The sequence below is a fragment of the Tetrao urogallus genome (genome assembly GCF_951394365.1).
Source record: "Tetrao urogallus genome assembly, chromosome: 13".
NCBI classification, from domain to species: Eukaryota; Metazoa; Chordata; class Aves; order Galliformes; family Phasianidae; genus Tetrao; species Tetrao urogallus.
The window spans coordinates 10,873,434-10,897,148 of NC_136826.1; the positions used below are offsets into that span (position 1 = coordinate 10,873,434).

At 37.8% G+C, this 23,715-nt stretch overlaps 1 protein-coding gene across 1 annotated transcript in view; it reads left to right on the forward strand.

The window, feature by feature from the left end:
* Positions 1 to 23,715, forward strand: part of DACH2 (dachshund family transcription factor 2) — a gene marked incomplete at both ends in the record, with an annotated part of 268,230 nt that overhangs the window by 155,861 nt on the left and 88,654 nt on the right. Inside the window, one exon of the mRNA XM_079541774.1 lies at positions 22,996 to 23,127. Within this exon, the coding sequence (XP_079397900.1) occupies positions 22,996 to 23,127 (132 nt within the window). The remainder of the gene's footprint in view (positions 1 to 22,995; positions 23,128 to 23,715) is intronic.

Genomic DNA, 23,715 nt, shown 5'->3' on the forward strand with positions numbered 1-23,715 from the left:
ACTTAGAGCTTGGTCACATTCTGTTTTCTAGGTGTGTCTATTAGTAGGTCTGTCTGCATGTAGACCTCCTTACTGCCACCCTGCAGAGAGCTGTTGTCTAGGATAGGATTGGTCTTTCTTAACCACTTTCAGTCAAGCTAGTTTAACAATTTAACACGTTTTTAAAATATTTTGTAGTATGATTGTAGGAGTACCACAATGCACCCTTCTGATGACAGTGTTGTACAGAAGATGGTAAGATGTGACTGATATGTACCAGGTGGTAATGCTGAGGCTGGAAGCTTAGAGAGAATTAAGTTCTCTAACAGCCACTTTCTGCTCTCCAGTCTGGGTGTATGATGCAGCTGCAGTGCCTTTGCTGCTCTTGTGGGGTTCCCAACAGAGGCACCCACTGCTGCTCGTGCTGCCCCTCGCTATCCATGATATTGCACAGGGCTAGCAGAAGCCCAGCCAGGATTTTATAAATCCCAGAAAACAGCAAACTGTAGTAAGTGAGTTGTGCAATATATTCAACCAATATGTAACAAATTAAACAATCGTTAGTGATTTATTACAGTGCATTGCTTCCCATTTCTGTTTGTTGTTTTTTTTTTTTTTTTTTTTAAATTTAATCTAATGACTTAATGCCATCTGTTAGGCTTGTCACTGACACAACATTACCAAGGATAAAAAATATGGAGTGTTTAAAGCAAGTTTGGCCCTGTTGAAAGATCTAAATTTTTCATGTTTTAAATCTGAAGGTTTCAAAACGTGCCCACATTGTGCACACAAAGCTGTACTGCTCTGTCAACATCTTCCTCTCATCCATTCCCACGGCACAGGGCCCCACGTGCCTGCACCTCACTGCGAAAGGAGATGATGCTCTGTCATCCCCAGGCACACCATCCTATCCCTTTTATTGCCGTGCCTGTGGGTGTGTGATGGGCAGGCAGGCACAGAGGTGTGTGCATGGCACTCAGCGCACAGCCGCTCGCTGCGGCAGAGTTCACATGGCTCTGCTGTTTGCTGTTACTTCTAAATGCTGGGATTACCTGGGCGATTGTTTTCTCAGAATGCCATAATGTAATCTCAGACCTAATACTCCAACAACCATGCACTAATTAAAACTGCAATTATATTTTTGCTCAAACAAAACGACTTAATAAACATTATCACAAACTGTTTACCCTTCCCAAAAACAATTTATGCTCACTAATACAATTTCCCATTAAAACTGCTGCCAGGTAAATTAAAAACTCTTGAAATAGTAAGTAAGTGGGAAATTAATTCAACAGTTTAATCTAGAGCTAATAACAGTTGCAAGCTCAGAAAAAGATTGCTACAGCGGGGAGTTAATTAACAGCTTATTCCCCATTTGATAAAAGTAATCCACTCTAATTCCAGTGTAATTTACCTCAATGTAATATAAAACCACAAGCTGCTTCTGGTGCTAGTGATTATTAGCCTTGTCCTGTTGCCACGTTGACAATAAAAGTCAGCAGTGTCTTAATAATAAGAGGCAGTCTGCTAAATGCCCACAATTAAAGATGTAACATGAAATCTTGAAACTGAAACAACCACGTATGTTGCTAAACAGAGTGGAGGTACAGTTTTGATAGAAGTAAACACGTTGCATTGCTGCCCCTAGTTCAGTAGCCAGGTATGCCTTTCATAAACCCTGTTATTCGCTGCAGAAAGTTCTGTCTAATAAATGCTCTGGGGAGACTGGAGGGGATAGGTTACAAATAGGTCTGCTTGTTGTATCAACTTAGGAGTGAGCCAGTGTAGATCTGGTTGTATTGTTTTCTCTGTTATGCAAATTAAATGCAAACTTAGGAACTCTCGTCCTGAGGTATCACTCTGGGTTCATAAATCAGTATGCTTTTTTTTTTTTTTTTTTTTTTTTTTTTTTTAACCTCGTGTATATTGAAATGTATTTTCCTTTATTTTCTGGTTTTGGGGTTAAAACCAAGGATCAGAGGTGATATGTTCATGCATGTATACATGCACATGTATATACAAACATCCATCTGCATAATTACGTATAAAATATCTTTTATTATGCATTTTCTCCATTGATCCCAAGATAATGTATTCTGATAACTATTTTGATTTGCTTTTGAGCAGTTATGACAGTCTACCACTAGGGAACTTGAGCTGTATTTAAGTATTGCCACGTTCTTAGTTTAGTTTCTGAGTATGTGTTAGACTTCTGCATCTGCCTGAGTGATGTGTTATTAGCTTTCTTCCATTGTCACTGATTTAGGAAAGCCACAGTAAGAATAAATTGGTACACTGTAATCATTATTCAACTTATGTGCATAAAAAAAATGATCTGCTTTGTCATATAAGTACTGATACTTGAAATAACAAGAGTATGGCATTATTTTAACATGTTGGTTATTAATGAGAGGTGAATGGTTTTGATGTTCTGATATCACCTAAAAACATATATTTATAATATTGATGTATTTGAGTAAGTTCCTTCCAAGGCTTTGGTGGGTATCTCAGAATAAAATGCCTGCTGGGAGGTGCTCCATTCGAAACTGCAAGCAAACACAGATGCGGTTATATGAGGTGGAGATTTTTAACAATTCTAAACAGAGACAGAATTAACTTTAAAGGTGTGCATGCACCATTATAAATGTGCCAGAGTTGGTCACCAGCATGAAGACGGTGACCATAGTGGCAGTTCAGTTACAGCCCTGTATTCCTTTCCGCATGTTCTGTGTGACACTGGAGATTCCTTGGCCTAGGGCAGAGGCAGATGGATGTTGAGAGCAGAATTATGCTTTCAGCATGCACATGATGGGGTACTTTGCATACTGCTGTTTCTAATTCCAGTGCTGGTTAGTAAAGCCAGTGCTTTTTTTTTTCCCCTACGTAAACATACTTCTTCTTTATTTAAATAACTGTAAGTTTCTCAGTTGGGTGTTTTACCTGCTGGCTGTAGGTGAACAGTTTTTACGTGAGGGCTTGAAGTATGTGAGCTTCTGAGATCCTTTCCAATCCATGCTATTCTGTGATATTTCATAGTGCACTGAAATTTCTCCATAACATAATGGAAATTTATTGTCTTAAGGTTTCTCTTTCAGGCATTTTCTATCAAATAAGATAAATTAAGAGCTGTTAACTGAATAAAATATAAGAAAGAAGAGTAGACTGAATGCATGAAATGATCTTATTTTATTTGTGATAGCAATAATAAGAGCTCTCAGGAGAAAGTGTTGGTGCCAGACTATAACTACACTTAAACTATGCTACTCATTCTCACTTCATTTATGTATGTACATAATTTACAGTTCTGAGTTTCGGAGGATTCTTCTTCTGTTGTTCAACAGATTTTCATCTAATGTGACTTCAAAGGATTTTCTTTTCTGCTGGCATAGAATTGTCCATAGTCTGAATTTTGCTTACATGCAAAATCTGTCCTATGAGTGAAGCAATGGTTGAATGTTTATGTATACATATGTATTATATTATTATAATTGTATAATTGTATTAATTATATTTTAATAATATATATATAAAAATACACAATATATAAAATACACAATTTATAATATAAATATTATTATATTAATTATATATTAATTATAATTGTATAAATGTATTATATTATTATATCATGTATACATAATATGTATACATATATTCTGAATGGCTTAAAATTCGGTAGGTCAAGGACTGAAGCCCAGTCTTTGTGGATGCTCTAACCAGATAGTTCTAGAAATGAGTTAGCACACCTCATCAGCTGCTCATCCCTGCTAATGAAGTCCTCTGTGCTTTCACTGCAGTCATTCTTCCATGCTTACCTGGGCCATAGCAGAGTTGGGAGTCTTCCAGCAGTGCGAGCACAGCAGCTAGATCTGAACTAAGATCAGGACAAGTAACACACATTACAGAGCCACTGTGCAACGCAGTCCAGGCTGAAAAGTTCACATAGAGATAGAAATAAATAGGATTTTGCAATTGACTAATTTGTATTTTTTGTTTAATTTCATTTGACATTTCAGAGGAAAAACATTTAAGAATACTTGAAAAAAATTCAGTTGGGTATTCTCATTGGCTATTCTTGATACATATCTTCAGTGTTACCAGTAAGAAAGGTTGTATATTAATATAATTAAGACACTATTTTGTGAGTATTCTGGCAGATTTTATGTATTTCTTCAGTGTTTAGCGTTTCATCTAAACTGTGCAGGGTGTGATTCTGAATGGCTGAGTATGGTGGGAAGGCTTGGGGAGCTGCTGCACGTCCTGCAGTCCTCCTAGACGTCCTCCTAGACGAGGAAGCTTTGGAGCTGCATGCTGCCTGTTGTGCCAAGGTGGCGAAAAGCCTTGTGTGTCCACTTCAGCAATTCTGTTATTTGCAGGTTGAGGGATTAAGTTAAACGGACCTTGAAAGAGCTGCTGTGGTTGATAATCCTCTGGTGATACATGCTCTCCTTTTCACTAGCTGCTGAATCAGGCAAGTTAGTCCAGGAAGAAGAGTCATTATTAGAACATGAGAGGTGACAGTACTAGTATAGTTCTGATGTGTTGTAATGCAGGAATCCTGTGCTGCGCAGTCCTGGCATACTTTGGCAGGAGTCTGAGAGGCAGCAGGTGCTCAGTAGGATGGAGCCAACTTGTGCAGGCAGGGAGCAAGGAGGTGCTCACAGGCCTGTCCCTGGGGTGTGCCTTCAGGTTATACAGGCCCCAGCCCTGACCAGCTCCTGCCACTGCCTGTCCCAGCAGGTCAGGATGTGAGGATGTGTGCCCACGTTGCATCCTGAGTTGGGAAATGCAAGGACAGAGCATGCCTGGGTGCTCTGTACAAACACCAACACTCTGCGGTCAGACTCAATGTACTGTAAAATAACCTCAAGGACACAACTTAATTTCCATACAAGGCATGGTTAAACTTCTTAATCATCATGGATAAATCTGTAAGAACGTGGCCATCAGGAGCACAGAGTTTAACCAATTCTTCCCTGTCAGAAATGAACGTTTCCAAAGTACACGCACATTTAGAGGTAGCATACTCAACTAAAAGCTGTAAACCATCAGAATTTTCAGAAGTTTGAATTTCACCAGAATATTAAAAAAGCAAATTAGCCATCTGTGCACCTAATGACTGAGCACGGTCTGTTTAAACTCATGGCACCATAAAAGAAGTTAGGCCATATTCCTACGAGTTTGCTATTTTCTGTGATCCCCACTGTTGCACGAGGAATTTGACGCTTGTTAGGGTGAACCTGCAGTATAGGTGGCAGCCTGTGGTCCCGGGCTGCTCATGCATTGCACACACAATAACTAGTGAGATGTTGGAAGATCACACTGATCATCTCCGCGTGTTCTTTGTGTGCTGTATGCCACAGACTTTCACCAAGCTGCTCCTGAGCTAAGCCTGCAATTTCTGGCTAAACCAGAACAATGTCTTAGCAGCGCACCCAGTCCCAGCTCAAAGATTCAATTTACTTGAAGTAAAACGTCCCAGTGATTATTTATTTGTGCTGTTGTAAGTTGACCATTTTTTTCCACTTCATGTTAAACTTTCTGCCTATTGCTGCATTTTCATTGAACTTTATCTGCATGTTCAAATGCTTGCTGCCTTTCTTGTTGCCTTTTTTGCCCCACCCTGAATTGAGTGAGCAGGTAGCAGATGTACCTAGTGACCTGAAAGGTGAGAATCCTTGACATGCAGAAATTAGATCAGTAATTTTTGTCACAAGTGATGTGGAATAGAGCTGCAGGCAGCAGGGCAGGTGTTGGGACTGGTGGTGGGAGAGGGGATTTCGAAGCATTGTAAGCACTGTGTCCAGAGGAGTAATAGGTGATGCAGTTCATGATTTATATACGGTTTAAACTCACGTTTACGGTCATATAACTTGTTAGCACATTTTTAGCGAGTCAGTTATTTTCTTCTTCTCAGTTTGTCTGGCCTTTCAGACAAATGCTGTTATGCTAATGTAATTAATATACATTCTAAAAAACGGGATTGCAGCAGTTTATTTCAAGATTGTGTACTTTGCTTTTTTAGACCTGTTTCCCACGCTGCCACTCAACACTTTACGGCTAGTGCTAAAAGAGCCTTCTTTTCTGCAGTTCTTTCTGGCACAGAAGGGCTTTCCTTTGTCTCTGCCTCATTGACTCTCCATCTCATTTAAAAATCTTTGCTGAAAATACATCTTTTTCCCCTTGCATGACCCCCATAATTTTTATCTCTCTCTGCTGTTATTTTAGTACGTAATTTTACTTTTAAACTAGCTGATGGACCTCCATTTGAGAAAGGGCAATCAATAAATTATGTGCTGATTGTGGATATTCTTCTTCATATTTTTGTATTTCATTGTCCAGACTGTAACAGCTGATATATATTTTTGTTGTACTTTTTCACCTATTTTAGGGTATCATTATTCTTGGCTTTTAATAATTGAAAGAAAATTCAATCCTTTTCCATCATGAAAGAGAGAATGAAGGAATGAATCTCCAGCTGCTAAATATCATTTATATCAGTTAATGGCCTTGCTGAGGAAACAGAAGCTTGAGCAAACTCGACATGGGTTGAGCAAAGACAGTGAATCGGTTTCCTGAACAGTTTTTAGTGCATGTCACTAAATCATCAGCTAGCAGTTTCTAGAGATAGTAAACTTCTATGAAAAGCTGGCCAAGAATTTCTGAAATGTTATGTTGTGAAAATAGAAACTATCTGTGGGGGAGCTTACATAGCAGCTTTAACATGAAAGTTTAAGACTGACTTTGGTGCTTTTCCCAAGACTGGAAGGAGAGCTGTGCATCCTTTGGGATAACTATAGAGTAACTAGTATTTGTATATGCAGATCATTGTGCATTGGTTTGGCTTCATGCCTGCGATGGCTTGTGGTTTAGTTTAGTAATTTCATTATCTGCTAATTAAATGTTATATAAAGAGGATGGAATGGGGGAAGAGAGAGGGAAAGAGTGTGTCAATTTTTGGCAACTTAGTCTGAAATTTTTCCAGTGTTACCAGTTGTGGTGTCTCTAAAAGTTAATCAAAATATACACAATGAGAAAAGTCTTCCTCACTAAATTCTTTGTCTGTTTTTTTAAAATTAATATAATATTCAACATCTGCTTATTGTAGCACCACCCACATATCAGTTTCTGTCCCAGCATTCAGAAATGATTGGTGCTGATTGGTTTTTGTGCCGTCAGTTGAGAGCTACATTATAATATGTAAAAAAACAGAAGCATATTCTTAGGTCATCTCAATGCATGAATCCAATCTCGAAAAGATTTTCATTACAGTTTGAGGGATGAGATGTGCATCTTACTCATTTACTCATACAGATTCTAGCTGCTGACCCATTCATCAAATGCAGAAGTCCAGGCCAACCAGAACGATCTCTCCAAGAAAGGTAAAGAGCAGAAATTTCAAATGGAAGACATTCTTTGTGGTGGCTCACCTCATCTGCCATCACTTCTAATTGATACTATCTAGCTTGTCATGTGTCGTGCTATCTAAGAAATACATAGCAGGAGAGCAGCTGGAAAAAAAAAAAAAGAGGTAAATATAGCTTATAAAATAACATTAGGGGAATTCCATTTCTCTAGTGTTTCATGCTGTTATGGGAATATTGGAGTATTGTTTAGACGCCTTTCAATGATTTCAATCTGGCAATTTCTGAAAAAAAGAGAAACAAGCAGTAAGACATTATTGGGGATGGAATGTCATTAGCCCATAACAAAGTGAGAACAAATGAAGGTATTAATCCTGCACTGTTAGAGCGCCAAGAGGTTTGAAGGTAACACTGAATCCTGTAAAACAAAGTGTTGCATCGCCTACAACAAGAAAGAAGTTGATATAATGTATTTACAAAGTCCTTAACCAACAAAAAGGTCAGCTTTTACAGCCAGGCACATTATTTACTAACTATTAAATTTACTCACCAGTGAATTATATGTCTGTGTATCCAGATCGTCTCTAATTGTGCTGGGTTATTTGGTAAGAATAATCAATGCCCATCTGTTTTGGACAGAAGTCTTTTACACGAAGGACACCTTCTTCAAAGATTACTTTTCTGGTTAAAAAAAAAAAAAAGCAAAACTTGGCAAAACTGCATGGAAAGCACTTGCTTAGAGGTGGTCCCTCTGGTGGATTTCTAATAAAAATCTGGTAAGGAACATCTCAGAAGTAAGCAGAATACTGAGTGTGCTGCAGATAGTGTGCAGGAGGGATGCAGAATTCCTGAGCTCTGGTTCATTACGATTATTTTCTTAGTGATTTCAAAATTCATTGCTGCTGTTTTGTTCATTTATTCCTTTCTTTTTTAAGACATTAACATGAGAGATCTTGATAAAGTAGCATTCATTTCTCTGTGGGAAAGTGTAGGCAAGCAAGGAAAAAGGAATTGAGTTGTTAAAATTACAGTAGTGTTGCTTGCTCAAAGTTTAGTTCTGACTCCCCTGAAGTCTCTTCAAATTGGTAAGAATTGTTTTTAGACTCCTAAATTAGGTGGCCAAAATATTTATTTTACTGTATATTTTTATTACACTAGACAGCATTATTACTGCCTTGGATTAAGGCCCTGTAATGTGACTTTAATATTGCTATTAGATGTTAATGTGTTAGGATAGCACTCTGAAGATGAAATAGTTCTCATTTACTTTTCACCATCATGAATACTAATGTGTCAGGGGACAGTAGTCATTTTTGCCTTCTGTTCAGTTTGGCCAAGTAGGAAAGACAAGAACAGAAGACAACAATCACTCAGCTGTGAGTGAATGCAACTGGAAGTTGTGACTAAAGCCTGTTGAAATCCAGTTGTACAGATCTCCCTCTCATTTTTATGTTTTGACTTAACAAAATGAGAGCAGGCAGAAAATTGTCCAGTTTCCAAGATTTCTGGTGAGAATTATTCATAATAGATTCTTACTTCTGCAGTGGTTTACAATTCCATTTCATCTCATTATTTTTGTTGTTATGCTCATCATATTATGAGCTCTTCCACAAAGAGAAAAATAACTCATTGCCCAGAGAGAGATTTTTTTCTACACGCAACTTGAGACTAAATATTTCTGCCCAAGAGCAAAACCATTTATCTGCTGGGCAAAATCAAAGTGCCACAGCCTTAACTACATCTGGGAACCTATCATGGTTGTAACAGAAGAAAATCCAGTTTTGTTACTGTGTGCTTAGGAATACATGTTTGCCCAGGGCTAAAATTGCCCAGGGTCTCTCTTTTCCCTAATTAGGGGCCTGCGTTTAGCTGGGGAAGTTGATCACTCTAAATCCACAAGGGAGTACCTTAAATAACACATATAGTGAATAATCACAGACTATTGCTAAAGTGGTTACAGTTAATATTTTTAGAGTTTTCTAATGGTTTGCTTGTGGCAGCAAAAATTACTTAGGAACTTGGTGCATATGCTGTGTCTTTCTTCCCTGACTCTGGCTTAAAGATTTTAATGGATACTAGCTAACAGAGTGATCCTTTTCACTGCAGCTGTCTGACTGTCCTCATTTCAGAGGCTTGGGAACTCTGAAGCTACCAATCAGACTTGGTATCTGAAGAAGAGGCAAAAAGTTTGTACATGCTCTTGTCAGACCTGGTCCATCAGACAGCAGTGAAATTCATTGGATACTGTTGTATTTCATCACCACAGTTACGAGTACTGCTGGATATGGAATGTCCTGCAACGTTTGTCTACATCTGGACGTGCATATAATGGCTGTGAGAGTACATCTTTTCAGTGATGTGTGTTTCTTCCAGCAATAAGTAATCAAGATGCTGCAGCATGTGATCTTCTAGTTCATACGTTATTTTGGAAAGAGAACTTCTATGTTCTTCACGGAGAGTTGACATTTTGTTTTGGGCTACTGCATTACCTAGTACTTGTAAGAAGACTAGCATTTACCTCACGCTTAAATGAAGCAGCAGCATGGTAAATCTCAGCCCTCACCTGTTTGTGCAGAGCCTGTGCACCCACAGTGAGATTTGTCTGCCAGGGAGCTCTGGGTGCACTGTGCTGCCTGCGTGGCACAGGTGCTGCTGGCAGTTCTCTTCTACTCTCATGTGCTGCTGTTTCTCTTTGGAAAATTCTGACATTGAGAAAGAAAACAAAAGAAAACCTCATTGTGATCATTTTCAGGCTCTGGTTGTTATTTTTTAAAAGGTACAGTTATTGATGTCTTAGTAGCAGATGGTGTGATCCCATGATGCCTCTTACAAAATTTGATATATATGCATATATCTCAGTAGTTCAATATTCATAATATAAATCAGTCTTATGATATGTTCCACCAGGTAAGGCTGGGCCTTTTATATTGTTACTAAGGATGAAATTAATCTGCTTCTGTTTTACTTAATTTTTGTTTTATATACTTGTGTATTTTATTTGATAGAAGTTCATTTTTTATTCTGCTTCTTAAAATAAATTAGTTTTCTTGCACAGAACTAGACACAGAAGATTACAAAGAGTTTATTTGCTTATTTGTTGTTCAAGAAGCAGGGTGTTCTGAAACTCAAGCCCAGCAGCAGAAGAGTTGGAAGACTCAAGAGATAGCTTTGTTAGCTTTGTTTACCATACATCTGAAATATTTAATAATATTTAGATAGTTGGCTTATTTGCAGGTTTTTTTTTTTTCTATCTTTGATCAAGTTACTTAAGGGTCTTTTCCAACCTGAATGATTCTGTGGCTGTGTGTGTGTGGATGTAGCACTTCGGGGCTTGCAGTGTTTGCTGTTGGTTGGCCTTGGTAATATTAAGGGTCTTTTCCAACCTAACTGGTTCGGAGGCTTTTGTTGGGCTTTTTTTTTTTTTTCTTTTTTTTTTTTTTTTTTTTCAATTACTAGTTCTGCTGTAAGGCAGGGATTTTTATGCATCGGGTTTACAATAGTATAGATCAATACTGGATTGCATTTGAAGTTGGGTAGAACATGAATGATGAGGTTCCAGTTTGGCTGAAGGTGCAAGTCTTTCTGTGGCAGTAAACAGAAACAAGCGCTAAGAAATAAGAAAAGCTTCATTTGTGATGGATGGCAGGATCTTGCAAGTACGTTTAGTACTTGAAGGGAGGTGCATGCTTGTAATATTTGAGAATGACACAGTTAAAATATAGCTGGGTGCAGGTGTTCTGTGCCTGGAAGAGTTAGTTCAAGTGCATTGGGTTTTCTGGTCTGCAGAGCTGTACAGTGTCCAGGTTGGTTTGGCAGATCATATGTATTGCCTCAGTAGCACAAATATCTCAAAGTAAATCACATAAGAAGTATAGATGAACAATGTGCTTTTTTAAAAAAAAAGATATTTTCCCTTTTTAAGAGATAAACAGCATAAGGAAAGAATGAGTTATTACTCCATGTGGTTGAATTTTTGGCTTGATGTTGGAAAGCAAATGGCTGTGGCTTCCTGTGTCATTTTCAGTATCTCTGGAGGGCGTACCATGATGAGTGTAGAAGGGGAATAAGGAGTCACCTCTTCCTTTCCTGGATGACATTTGAGTTTGTGGTCAGATATCTTGCTTTTAATAATGACTGTTTACTTTTCATGTTTCTCAGCTCTGTATCATTGTTATCATATAGTAGTACAATATAGTAAGAGATAAATGAGATCAGGAAGTTATTTCTGTATCGTTCTTGAGGCCAAATGTTTCTATGATACAGGTACAACATCTTTTGTAGTAGTGTGTTTTATAGCATAAATCATTACTTCTTACCAAAACTTTAAAAATGCTATGTGAAGCTCAGAGCTGATGTATTTCCTCTTATCACAGTTGTTTGTCAAAGGGCTGAGCTGATGAAACTTCTTTGTAAATTCTGACAGCGTAGCCTACTAAGTGGTTTATAGGTTTTTGCAGTGCTTCTAATGGCTAGTAATGACTAACAATAGAAGTAATTTAAGCATGTTGCTTTAATTAATGTTATCCCATCTTTTTCCTTAATTAATCAAGTTGTCTTAAGCCAGGAAACAACATTATTACTGAAGAAAGTGAAACTAATAGTTTGTAATCCATTCCTCCCTTGCTAATATTTTATTTCCTAATTTTGATGTCCACAGTGTTTCTAGGAAAATTATAACCTGTGAAATAATTTGGTCTCATATCAGTTCACTGTCTGTGAACACAGGATTTGTTTTATTTAAATAATTCCAATATCTTTTCTTAATAGTCTGCACTTTTCCCTTAAATTCCTTACAAGGATCACCAGTATTATTTAGTATCACTATTGGATAAAACCTCTGAAATTTGTCTAGTAGGAAAATATAATCTTAAAATTGTTCATACGTATCTAGTATAAGCAACAATAACCAAGTTTGGTCTGAGTTGGTTCCAGGAAGAACAAAGTTTAGCCAAGGATTTAAGCAAGAAGTTTTTCCAAATGCCGGTACATGTGAAAGCATTACTGATCTATTAAAACCTCAGGACTTCAACCAATTCATTTTAGTCATGATATTGCCTAAAGTTGAAGTATTTTATAAAAGCTAAACAATGCCAAATGCATTTGGCTGAGATCAAAAGCCAAATCTATTTGTTCTCTTTCATCTTCAGTGTTCCATTTCCTAGGAGTATGACCTTAGTCAAACATCTATTAAAGTTAGCTTTTGATCTTACTCCCTTTTTTAGAAAAAAGAAAAAAAGTCAATCTTCAAAATTTTCTCGCAGAGACAATCACACTATTGTGTTGTAATGTTCCAGTAGTGTGTGAGTAAATAGGATTCTCTGATGTATGTGATAGAACAGTGGTTAAATGGGACAATCATTTTTGTGTCAGAGACAAGAATCAAAAGGAAGCATTCTTCAGAAGCTGTTAACTGGAAAACCCCCCAGGTCAGTGGAAGCATGTTAACTGGTCAATGCACTGCATTTTTTGGTCCTTTGATGAAAATGCCTTGTAATTTGATAACAGGTAGCTGTTCATTTGTAATACAGTTTTCTCTTCACCAGTCAAAGCTGCCTAGTGATTAATCAGCAAAAAGGTTAATTTTCTTCTCAAGTATGAGGAATTCAGCGGCTTTTTGAAAGAAGTAGAGAGAGATAGCATAGTGGGTATCGCATCCTTTATTTCCTGAAAAGAACCAGGAAGGTTTTTTTTTGGTCATCTGTTTCTACAGATAAGGATCTTAGAAACTGTCTCAGTTCTCAGTGTAGGTGAAGGGAGACTGTTTTAAATACACACCGATTCCTAAATCTACATAGAGTAATGCAATTACAGTTAAGATTTATATTTACCATACTGAGATGACTTGAATAATGGCCATTTAGTAGCTCATCTGCCAAAGCCCTACTATTAAACCTGTCCTCATCAACACAGTTTCACAGTTCTGAAAATCTCAATTAATGGATATAGTAGAATAATACTGAAAATGTATATTTGAAAGCAATGTCTATAGAAGAAATAAAATATCTCTTTTTAATTAACTACTGTGTTGACAGATCACGTATTAAATTTCTAAAACCAGAGTTAAATTCTCACTAGAAACCCAGGAATATTAGCTAGATATGTTTAAAAGAATATATGATACTCTCTCAATGTGAGGAAAAAAAAGTTAACTCTTAGTTCTAAAAAGAGAGCTGCAAGGAGTACCGTATTAATATTGACAAAAAACTGAGTGCTGTAAAGTGTGATAATTGTAGAAGTAGCAATTGGAAGGGATGACATGTCAGTTTACAGAAAAGCAAGATTAATAGGTTTCTGCTGTATTTTATTCAATTGCAAAAAGTAATTTTCAGTACATCTTGGACATCATTTATACTGAATATATTTTAGTTTATAAAATAAATGTATTTAAATTATAAAATCTGAGACTCCATTTTAAATCTGAGTATGCTTTGACTATTGAAATTGTTGAACAAAACTTAAGATGAAAATGCTTCTGGCCATAGTTTTATAAGAAGTGAAATTGCTGTACTGATGTGAACTTAAGAGTAAAAACCACTAGAGTTTATCTGGAAAGATTTGCAAGGGCAAAGAGAATATTTGCATAATTTTAGATAGCTAAGTGTTTCAGTTCAGTGACTAGATTATTTCTTTCCTTCTTGAGCTTCCATTTGGCTCTAAGACTGCAAGTTAATTCAGCTTGACCAATGAGCAGTGATACATCCTTTAAGGTTTTGAAAATTGTGTAGTTCATCTTCTATGTGTTATTTTTATTCACACGGTGGAACAAGAAAATAAGCTTCCAGTCAGTTTCTCAGCTTTGAAAAATGTACTTTACCTTTCATAGCATAAAATGGAAATAGCTATTCTGGCATAACTTCATAAACAAAGAAGATATTAGCCCATTGGGACTAAATTATTTGTCTCCTCTGTTATTTCTGTAAGTAAATGTGCCTGAAAAAGCTTTAGCAAAACTGAAGGAACTTAAAACAGGAAGACCAGAACAAGCAGATGTTAATAAAGTTAAGGTACACGCTCTTCTGTAATCACATTCCGTATACTCTCTGGTTGTGTGATCAATAGTCATTAATTTATGCCCCAGAGGAAAATACTGCTGTTTGTGATTCTTTACCTATGGTGCAAAACTAGCTAGAAGTTACATCTGGCAAGCTCCAGCCTAGGGCCTCCTGTTTTTCCTTTGCAGTGCTAGAAATTCATACATCCATCACCTGTGTGCAGGAGGTGCCCCAGCAGCAGCTCAGCTGCTGGAAGCGTTCCCAGGAAGCTTTGAGCAGCGTTCGCTACCTGGCCGCCTTTGTTCTTGCCACGCAGAGATGTGCTGAAATGTTCTGTGAAGGGTTATCCTTATCCCAGTGTGGCTGGTTGGATAACTGCATAAACACTGCTGAAATTCAAGTTAACAAATCTAAAATCTCATTTTAGGTAGAGATAGTAGCCAAAATGTTTATGCTGTAACACACCTCTGATCAGACTCACCACAGAGGCCCATGTAGAATAATCATTGCTGATAGAAGGGACTTTGTGACAAAGGCTGCCTTCCCAAGGACCATGTGAAGCATGGCGTTGTAACTGGTTGGGATGGAGTTTTTGTTCTTAAGTGATGCTGCTTTCAAACTCATATTGGAGAGCACGGGCTCCCTCTTTACGTTGGTTAGTATACTATGCTTAATAAGCATAATGTTTTTGAATATTTTATGAAATGGACACAGATTTCTCAGGTATTGGAATAAAATCATGTATATGAAGGGATGATACATAGCAGGTAGTCTAGCAAGTTAACTCAGCGGAGGAACCTGCAATGAATGTTGCTGTATGAAGTGACACAAGTTGTCAGTCCAACTAAAGGTCTACATCGTTAATTTTGGTAACAAGAATCTAATCTTTGCAAACAATCCCACTGACTGTAAGTTGATTGCAGACAGATTGCTGCAAAACTGGGGATTGCAGTGCTTATGAAGAAAGCAGAATTGTATCCCTGTTTGAGCACTTCACTTTCAGATGAAGCTCGTTTGAGTTTGCCTATGACCAGTCTTAGCCCTTCGTTCTGTATCTTGCCAGTGCCAACCATCGTGGAGAACAGTTTTTATTCGTGGTACTTTAAATTATGTGTTTGCAAGCAGAATTTCTATCATTGCTTGGCTTTGGGTCATTGCAGATATCTGAGGAAAGGCTGGAATAGTGTTTCTCTTCTGTAAGGCTTTGGCTTCTGGAAGGCTACATCAGGAACCTGCGCAGTGTGATCCTCAGAGCCCTCTGGGTCTGACTTGTCTGGCTGCAGGGAGCAGTAGTGGCCAGAGAAACTTCTCAACAACCCTGCTTCTAACAGCAGTGCTGAGAAGAAGGGATCTTGATAAGTAGATTGAGGTTTTGTCTAAAATACTGTATGGAATTCAGTATTCACTTAAAATCCTTGAAATAACCAGGTTTTTAATCATGCTTTGAGACAGCTGGGACACAGCTGAGCTATGCCATCTGATTGAAAAAAATAATAATGTTTGTATGGTATTTTCCAGTCACAAGTAGGAAGTAGCTTGAAATTGCTCACAAAGATATCCTTATTCTCAGAAGGCCTTCCAGCTCAGTTAATTTTACAAGCTCTAGAGATTCATGCCAATTCCAGATAAGCTTTCAGACACTTTGGTGTTTAACTGAAAGGACCTCCAAAAACTTCAGCTGTTTCCCCATCATTATTGATTAGGAGAAGTGCTTTAAATCCACAGAAAATGATTTAGTAGGAAAGGAATAAAGGTGAGGAAAAAACCTAATAACAGCTAATTCTAATTTCGGGTGGCAGTACATGCACCATGACAGACTTCCATGATGACAGTGGATTTGCAGAATCTGTAACTTTTCATGAATGTGAGGGCTACTACGCTGGAATTTATGTGTGTCAATTTTATTTTCTCCAGAACCCATACATTTTCTAAAGCTTAGCTGAGGGTAACTGAGTCCTGCAATGCAAGACACATGCAGTGAGTGCTGATGAAAGTGGCTGTGGAGGTGTTTGTGCACCCAGGGCCCTGTCTGTGCAGGAGCTTCCCTGACTGTTGGCCAAGCTGTAGTGCTGTGAATTTGACCCAAGCTAATCCAACACTGCTCCATCCAGGATATGTCAAAAGGTGACTGTTCTGCACAGGCTGGATGCAGGTGTGTGCCACCATCTTTATTTATCTTCATACCGAAGAAATGACTGAAATTAGTGATGCTGTACAGATTGTGAAGCTGGTGTCTAAAATACATTTTCCTTTTTGAGGCAGATAATATCACCTTCATATCCTTTCCTGTGGCTTCTCAATATGTAGGACTTTGGAGGTAGCGTTTCTTTTTTTATTTCAAATAGAATTGATTTTTGTATTTTAACACATTTATAGTTTACTTTTTAATTTTTTACGTTCTCAATCTAAATAATTGTGATTTTAGTATGTGACAGCATTAAGAAAAGCTTAAGCTGATAGTCTGAGAATTTGGATGATTCTGAGTATTAGTGTAATTTATTTTGTCCTTCCTCAAATCTGAGTCCTTGTGCATGATTTTTTTTCACTCTTTTTCTATATTAAAGCACAGTTTTTCATTGTATTATGTAACATGAGAATTTTCATTTTATTCTGTAAAAGATATCTCACTAAAATTGCATTAAATATGCACAGAAGAATTAGAAATTACGCGTATAAAGTGATGGCGAACTTTTCAACTGCAATTCAGTGGCTGATGTATCTACTCCATGTGTTCTTCCATCTTCTGAAACTTGTAGATCAAACGTGGGGTGGTCAGTCAATCAAATATACAGAAGAAGGTAAAGGTCACAGTAGTGCAGAACACTAAAAGTATTACGCATAAAAGTCTTGACAAATCATTCTCATGGCATAGACTGTAAAAAAGAGCAGAAAATGTCATGAGATTAATCAATTCTGGTAAGACACTGTAAGAATGGAGAAAAAGAAATAATGTAGCCCTCTCTGTGTTCTTTGTAGATCCCATTTTTCTGTTTCCCCCCAATGGGGTGAGCTGCAGTTCAGTTTATTGTGAGATACAGGCTACCTTTAGAGTACAATATGCAGTATATACAGGTATTGCTGCATAGCAGCTTGAGTGTGACTGTGTTCGTGTTGGCGTTATCAATGTTACTACACGTAAGCATAAATTTGGGTTTAACATTTGTGTATTCTTCAAATTGAAGCTCAGACATGTCTCCAGACTGCTCTAATGCTGTAGTCTTTCGTTTAGACATCTTATTCAAGACTGGTTTACCAGACATCCGTGTTCGTAGCAGGGTTTTACCTCCTGCTAAACAAGAATGATTCATTTCAACAATAGAGAAGCGTTTATTTTCTAATGTGAGTGCTCAAATTAGTGAATTCATACAAGCATTCTGAAAATTTTAAGTACATTATATGCATTTTGTAATTTTCCTGTTGAAGAAAGTGGGAAAGAAAGCTTATCTTTTTCAGTCTTCAAAGGCCTAATTTATTGGATGTTTCAAAATTGTTTTCACTGTTTGCAATATGGTATCTCACATTAACATTTCATACTACCAGATGTTTCATTATTCCTGTTTTAGCACATCATATTTGACCCATAGCAGCTTTGAATGCAAATAACAAACAAGCTGATGCACAATGTTTGACTGTTAGACTGAAGTAATATGGCAAGGCTGAACTGAGTTTCATTTTTCTTTTGAATATTATTAATTGCAATGTGTTGGCTGTTAATTTAATTAAATGTTTTGTTTTAATATAAGACCATTCTTCAGTTCACTGACTCACCGTTACATTTAATTAATTGCAAACCTCAAGATTTGATTACTCATAGTTCTCCTTTAGTTAATTTACTTGTTCACAGTTTTGACAGAAAGGCTTTCAAACTAATGTGAAGGAGGAGCACAGTCTAACTAATTAGGGAGCTGAAAAATAGACCTAAAACCTTATGGCTTGAGCATAAGATTAGCAGATACCCAGAGTTGTATCAAAATGCTTAGAATCATTGGGTTTACCATCAAGATCCAATTTCCAGTAGCTGGACATCAGTTAAACATGAAGGACTCACTTAAAAGAAAGATTCTGAGGTCCATCGGTGCAGGAGAGTGACCGAGTTTCAGTTTCTTGGTTCTCCAGGAAGGCATCTGCTGCTCAGTGAGTTGTGCTGTGCTCAGGGCCCCAGGCAGTGCCCTTCATCACCTGATGCTGGGAGCGGGGTGAGGTCAGCGCTGCCCATGATGGGGCTGGGGGGCTCCGCAAGGGGCCTTGCAGTTGTGATCTTCAAGCCATGCAGTGTAACTGCGTTTTTGTTGAAATCATTCCTGAGACTTCATGGAGGAGTGAGCTTCAGTAGTATCTGTGTAGAGGGCACTCGAGTAAACAATTAACCACTGGTTTTAACGGTTTGCAGCCTGGAGATGCAGACAGCTTTGTGTATATGACTCTCCAGTGCTCCAGGAGCCTGGGCTGGAGGAGCAGAGCACATGCCCTGTGAGTCTGGCCCTGTAGTGCACCTAGGTCAGTTACAGTGACAGCACCCCGTTAATAGCAGGTCTCTGCAGTGCTGCGGCCTGTGGTGCTGTGTACTCCTAGTTGGGGTTGAGAATTGTGATGCAGAAGCATTCTTTAATTGAGGCTCAGAGTACAGCTGCAGAATCTGACTTCATTGCAACCTGAGTATAAACTATGTTGGCTTGCATGTCCTTGAAGGGTTATTTCAGGGCTAAATCTGTGTGTTGTGCTGCAGAGTTATGCAGACTTGTCAAAAGGAGAGTACACAGTGTCCTGACAAAACTGAAATTTCAGACTGAAAATTACTAATGGCAGTTGGCTGTTTTGCCATATGCACAATGCAGGTGTGCCTGAGCACACACCATCACAATCTGTTATGCACTTGTAATCAAGATTCATATCTAGAGAGCTGCCCTGAGCACAGCTCCGAGGTGCGCCCTTGGTGGTTGTGCTGCGGGGCCCACAGGAGCTGCTGTCCCTCGCCAGGGCAGGGTTTGGGAAGCAAAGTGCTGCAGCTGACCTGAGACTCAGGCTTTTCTTTGTTGTTAGTGTTGGAGAAGTTGCACATATTTGGCAGTAAGTGGCACAGTTTATTTCCTGGATGCTTTGTGATTGAGCACAACGGGGCAAAGATGTCTAAAGGAAGAGAAATGTAAAGTGTAAAAGGGGAGAAAAAACTGGAAGCTTTGAAGTGTGTGATCCAGCTCCTTAGGCTTTCTCTGTGATCCTTTTTATTTGTTGAAAGTAGAGGGATGTCCACATTGCAGCAGTTTGCAAGTCCATTTTTCAATGTGAGGCACTCTGAAGTGTGTTTCTGCTGCTGCTAATTATTCATCCAAGAGGATGGAAATGATTCTTCAGCTCTTTGTAGATCTTCAGATAAGCCAGTTGAAAAATAGCCCTCCTTGCCACAGTGAGCTGGAGCTAAGACAGTTGCAGAAAGTTTTCTTAATAGTTAAATAGAAGTTTCAGTAATATTAGCCTTGGCAGTAGTCTTAATTGGAGATTATGCCAGTGTTTGATTTGCTGCATGTTTGCTTCCATCCTTTCAGTCAGTACCATGCCATTACTAATGAAACCATCTACTTCAGCCTCAGTTGTATTAGCTTTCAGAGTTATTGAATGATTATGTAGTGTTTTTGAAATATCTCATACAGTACAGTTCTGGAGCTTTTACTGTAGCACAGTTAGAGCGGGGATTAATAGAGGCTGAAGAGCAGTGTAAAGGCTGCTGTTGCTGAGCTTAGAAAGAGTACTGGCATATCTGCCGTAACTGATCCGGACCACTCAGCATCCTCAGACTGTCATGCTATATACGGTAGAACTGTGCTGTACTCTATAAACTTTTAATGCTGAAGTAGAGCGACTTTGGTGTGGCAGATGGCACAGCATGGATTTCTGGTACATCATTGTTTTTTTGGCTTTTGTCCTCACGGCAGCTGTGTCTGGTTAGGGAGCTCAGAAGTGCCTGACAATAATTACTTTTAATTTCTGCAGGTGGCATTGTGGTGATTTGGAGACCTTTTATGCCTTTCTGTTTGTTCCTCAATCCCCTTTTCTGTCTTCATTATGCTTCCGATGCAACTGCTCAGAAGTATTTTTTATACAAACCCTGGCTAACTTCTCACCTTACTTTTTCACTGAAAATTTTGTTGAAGACCAAAATTCCCTTTCTGTTGCTGTTTATGTGCTTCTGAATAGTTTATTTATTCATTTGTATATTTAAATTAAGCACAGCTTTGTAACCTGGTGTTTCAAGGACCTGCATAAATACTGACCCAGGTGAAAATACTTAACTGGACTATGTGTTCATCCATATGTGCTTGGGTACATACAAGTGATAAAACATTGCATTAAAAAGAAGTGTGTTTGGACTTCATTTTGGTAACCTTTAAAGGAAATGCGGATTATTTGTAAGAGGGTTATTGAGCAAAAAGAGAACAGGTTGTGAGTGAGTACTGTTCTGATCATGATTTGGGGATGGCTGTACCTGAACACTTGGGATTGGTTGGGATGTGGAGCAAAAGTGCAAGTAGGAGCACAAATCATGCAGGTTCCTGGAAACCCTGGAAGCAGTAAATTCCTCAGAAGATTTGTGATCATGAACTCAAACTTCCTAAAGACAATAGGAAGAACCATCCCGTTTCCTTTCACTAGGACAAGGTGGAGAAGTTTATAGACTTTCATCTTCTGAAAGTGCATGAACAGTTTCATCATTTAAGATGTATTATTTCTTTGATGGATTAAATGTGAGTGATGTCTGCCAGAGAATTTTAAAAGCAGAAGTTTAAACATCAGGGTTTGATTTTAACCTGATAAAAACCCTGTACCATTTGCAAAAGAACTTCAAAGGGTGTTTGAAAAATTCTATTTTAAAATAAAAAATGAGTACTGTTAAGAAGTAAAGGCTGAAATGACCTGAGAAACAAAATAGTTGATGTTGTTTTCTGGACTCTGCTTTAGTGTATTTGTAGTTAGTATATATTAAAAATAAGATCAGTATGGTTTTTCATGTAGCAGTGACAGAACAAATGCTGAGTTAGTGTAGGTGATACACATCAGACTTAGCATCAATGCTTTTGGATTATAGGACTGTGCAAATGTAGATAATTTTGGTGAATGCTGAGGGGCTTTTAGGTGGGATGGGAGTAGCAGAACAGAACTGGTTGACTATTATTATTTCTTTCTCATAACCTATCATCTCCAACTTACTGCTTTTAATCAGGGATATCTTCCTGAAGTTAACAGGGTTGCTGTTTGTAGCTGTGTGTGATGGTAATACATACACCTCCCCCTTGCGTTTGGAGTCTCTTGATTGCTTGCTTACTTAACTCATATTAAAATAATGAGAACCTTTGTGAAGCCTGTTAGACGAGCAGCACAGCTAATCTAAATGTCAAATTCATAGTAGCTTTTAAAAGAAAATATTTTCATTTATGGATGTGCGGCACTATGGGATATGAAAATTATTAGTTCACTTTAATCAGTGTCTAATGTCTCAGTAAGCAGTACTTTTTATACAGAGCAGATTATTTAATTCTGTTCTGAATTATCATGTGCTACCAACCAAAAAAAAGTTGTTTTTGGTGAATGCGAGTGTTTTTGTGGAACTAAATTACAAGATAGCTGATGTGAAGCATTCAGTGCGCTTTGTAGGAGATAACAAAAGCAACTCATAATTTGCTGAGAGGAAGGCACTATAGCTAGTTTTATCCATAACTGAATGAATCAATCATGATACCTGTAAGGATCTTCTTTGGTTACGGGTCCTTATCCCCCTCTATTTCCCATGTGAGATTTTCAATTACATCTTAGCCAGAGTAAAATTAATTTGATACTGTCCAGAAGAACATTTTATCTCATACTGGAAAATCCAAAATTATAAAACTTGAAAAGCTTACAGTCATGAATGAAAAACATAGGGAAATCTTCTCCTTTCCCTTTCCTTTTCCCTTTTAAGAAAAACATGTAATGATGATGGTAGCTGGTAACCTGACCCTACTCCTTCTCTATTACTATTTTAAATTGATTCAGTTTAAGTCACTTGAGAATCTCCTATTTATTCTGTAAATGTGTAATGGTTTTAATATCTCATTGAAGTGAGGTTGAGTTTATAATTATATTGTACGTTTCTTGCATTTCCAATGCAGTGTTTTCCAGTGGTAATAATATTCAAATCAAAAGACTTCAGAAAAGCAGTGTTTTTATATATATCATAATAGCACAGCATTTATTTTTTCCACTTTAATTGGCTTCCGGCTGTTGAAATTAAGAAACACCACATTTTACACGTGTACTTGGAAATTTTGTAGCAGCCAAGTCAAACAGAAAGAGATCAAAGTGCCAAAGTGATCAAAGTGACAGGAAATGATATTTAGAAGTATAATGAAAAGGAATAACGTGAGATAAATAGTTTTTTACATTATACATGTGCAAAAGGGACAAGAAACACAAACACTAGAAAATACATTTTTAGAATGCAGTACTAGAATAACAGAAAGGACCTGATGATAATGTTCAGAATGACGCTACATAACTGGGATAAGAATCTGTACTGAACTTACGTGACTTGCTTATTCTCACTGAAGGGAATTATCATGATCTTCATATTTTTCAGTCCTGTGTTGTACCATGTGATGCTGCATTTTATTTATTTCTGTTCTTTCCAGGTTTGACAGCAGCAGCCATGGCAGAGGCTATGAAGTTACAGAAGATGAAACTTATGGCAATGAATAGCCTCCATGGAAGTGGGAGTCAAAATGGAACAGAATCAGAAAATGAAGAACTTAATTCTAACGCAGGTAAGTAATGCTGTGCACACGAGCTCTGAGGGAAAACCTTTTTACCCGTTGAAAACAAAATCAAAATCTATCTCAAATTCTTGTATTCTTTTCTTTTGTGAGCTTTCCACTGCCAGTATTAAATAAAAATCATTGCACATATTCCTCCAGTTTTCCTCCTAACAGCCACCTTCAGCAAAAGTATTGAAGGATTGATCTGTAAGAGTATATGCATTTAAAACTCTTCTCTAAATGTGTCTGTAGTAACAGAATATTTCTCTTTGGCACTAATATAGAGCATTTCTATAAATTATGGAAGGTGTCCAAAACATCAAGTTGTTGGAGCTCATTGTGAGTCACTACAGTTCGCTGGAGAAAGGTGAAGTAGTGAATGCTAAATTACCAGCTGTTGGGCTTTTTTTCGTTTTGTTCTTCCCCTGTATGGATGTTTGCAAACCACTGTTATGAAGGAGTCATAATAAACCTTTGTTATGGCCTACCTGGTTGGAATAACTTTGAGAATAAGGCACGGATGCTAAACACAAATTCATCTATACTATTATTAACCATTAGTATAGACTTGAACTATGTTCTCTGAATCCCAGCTCC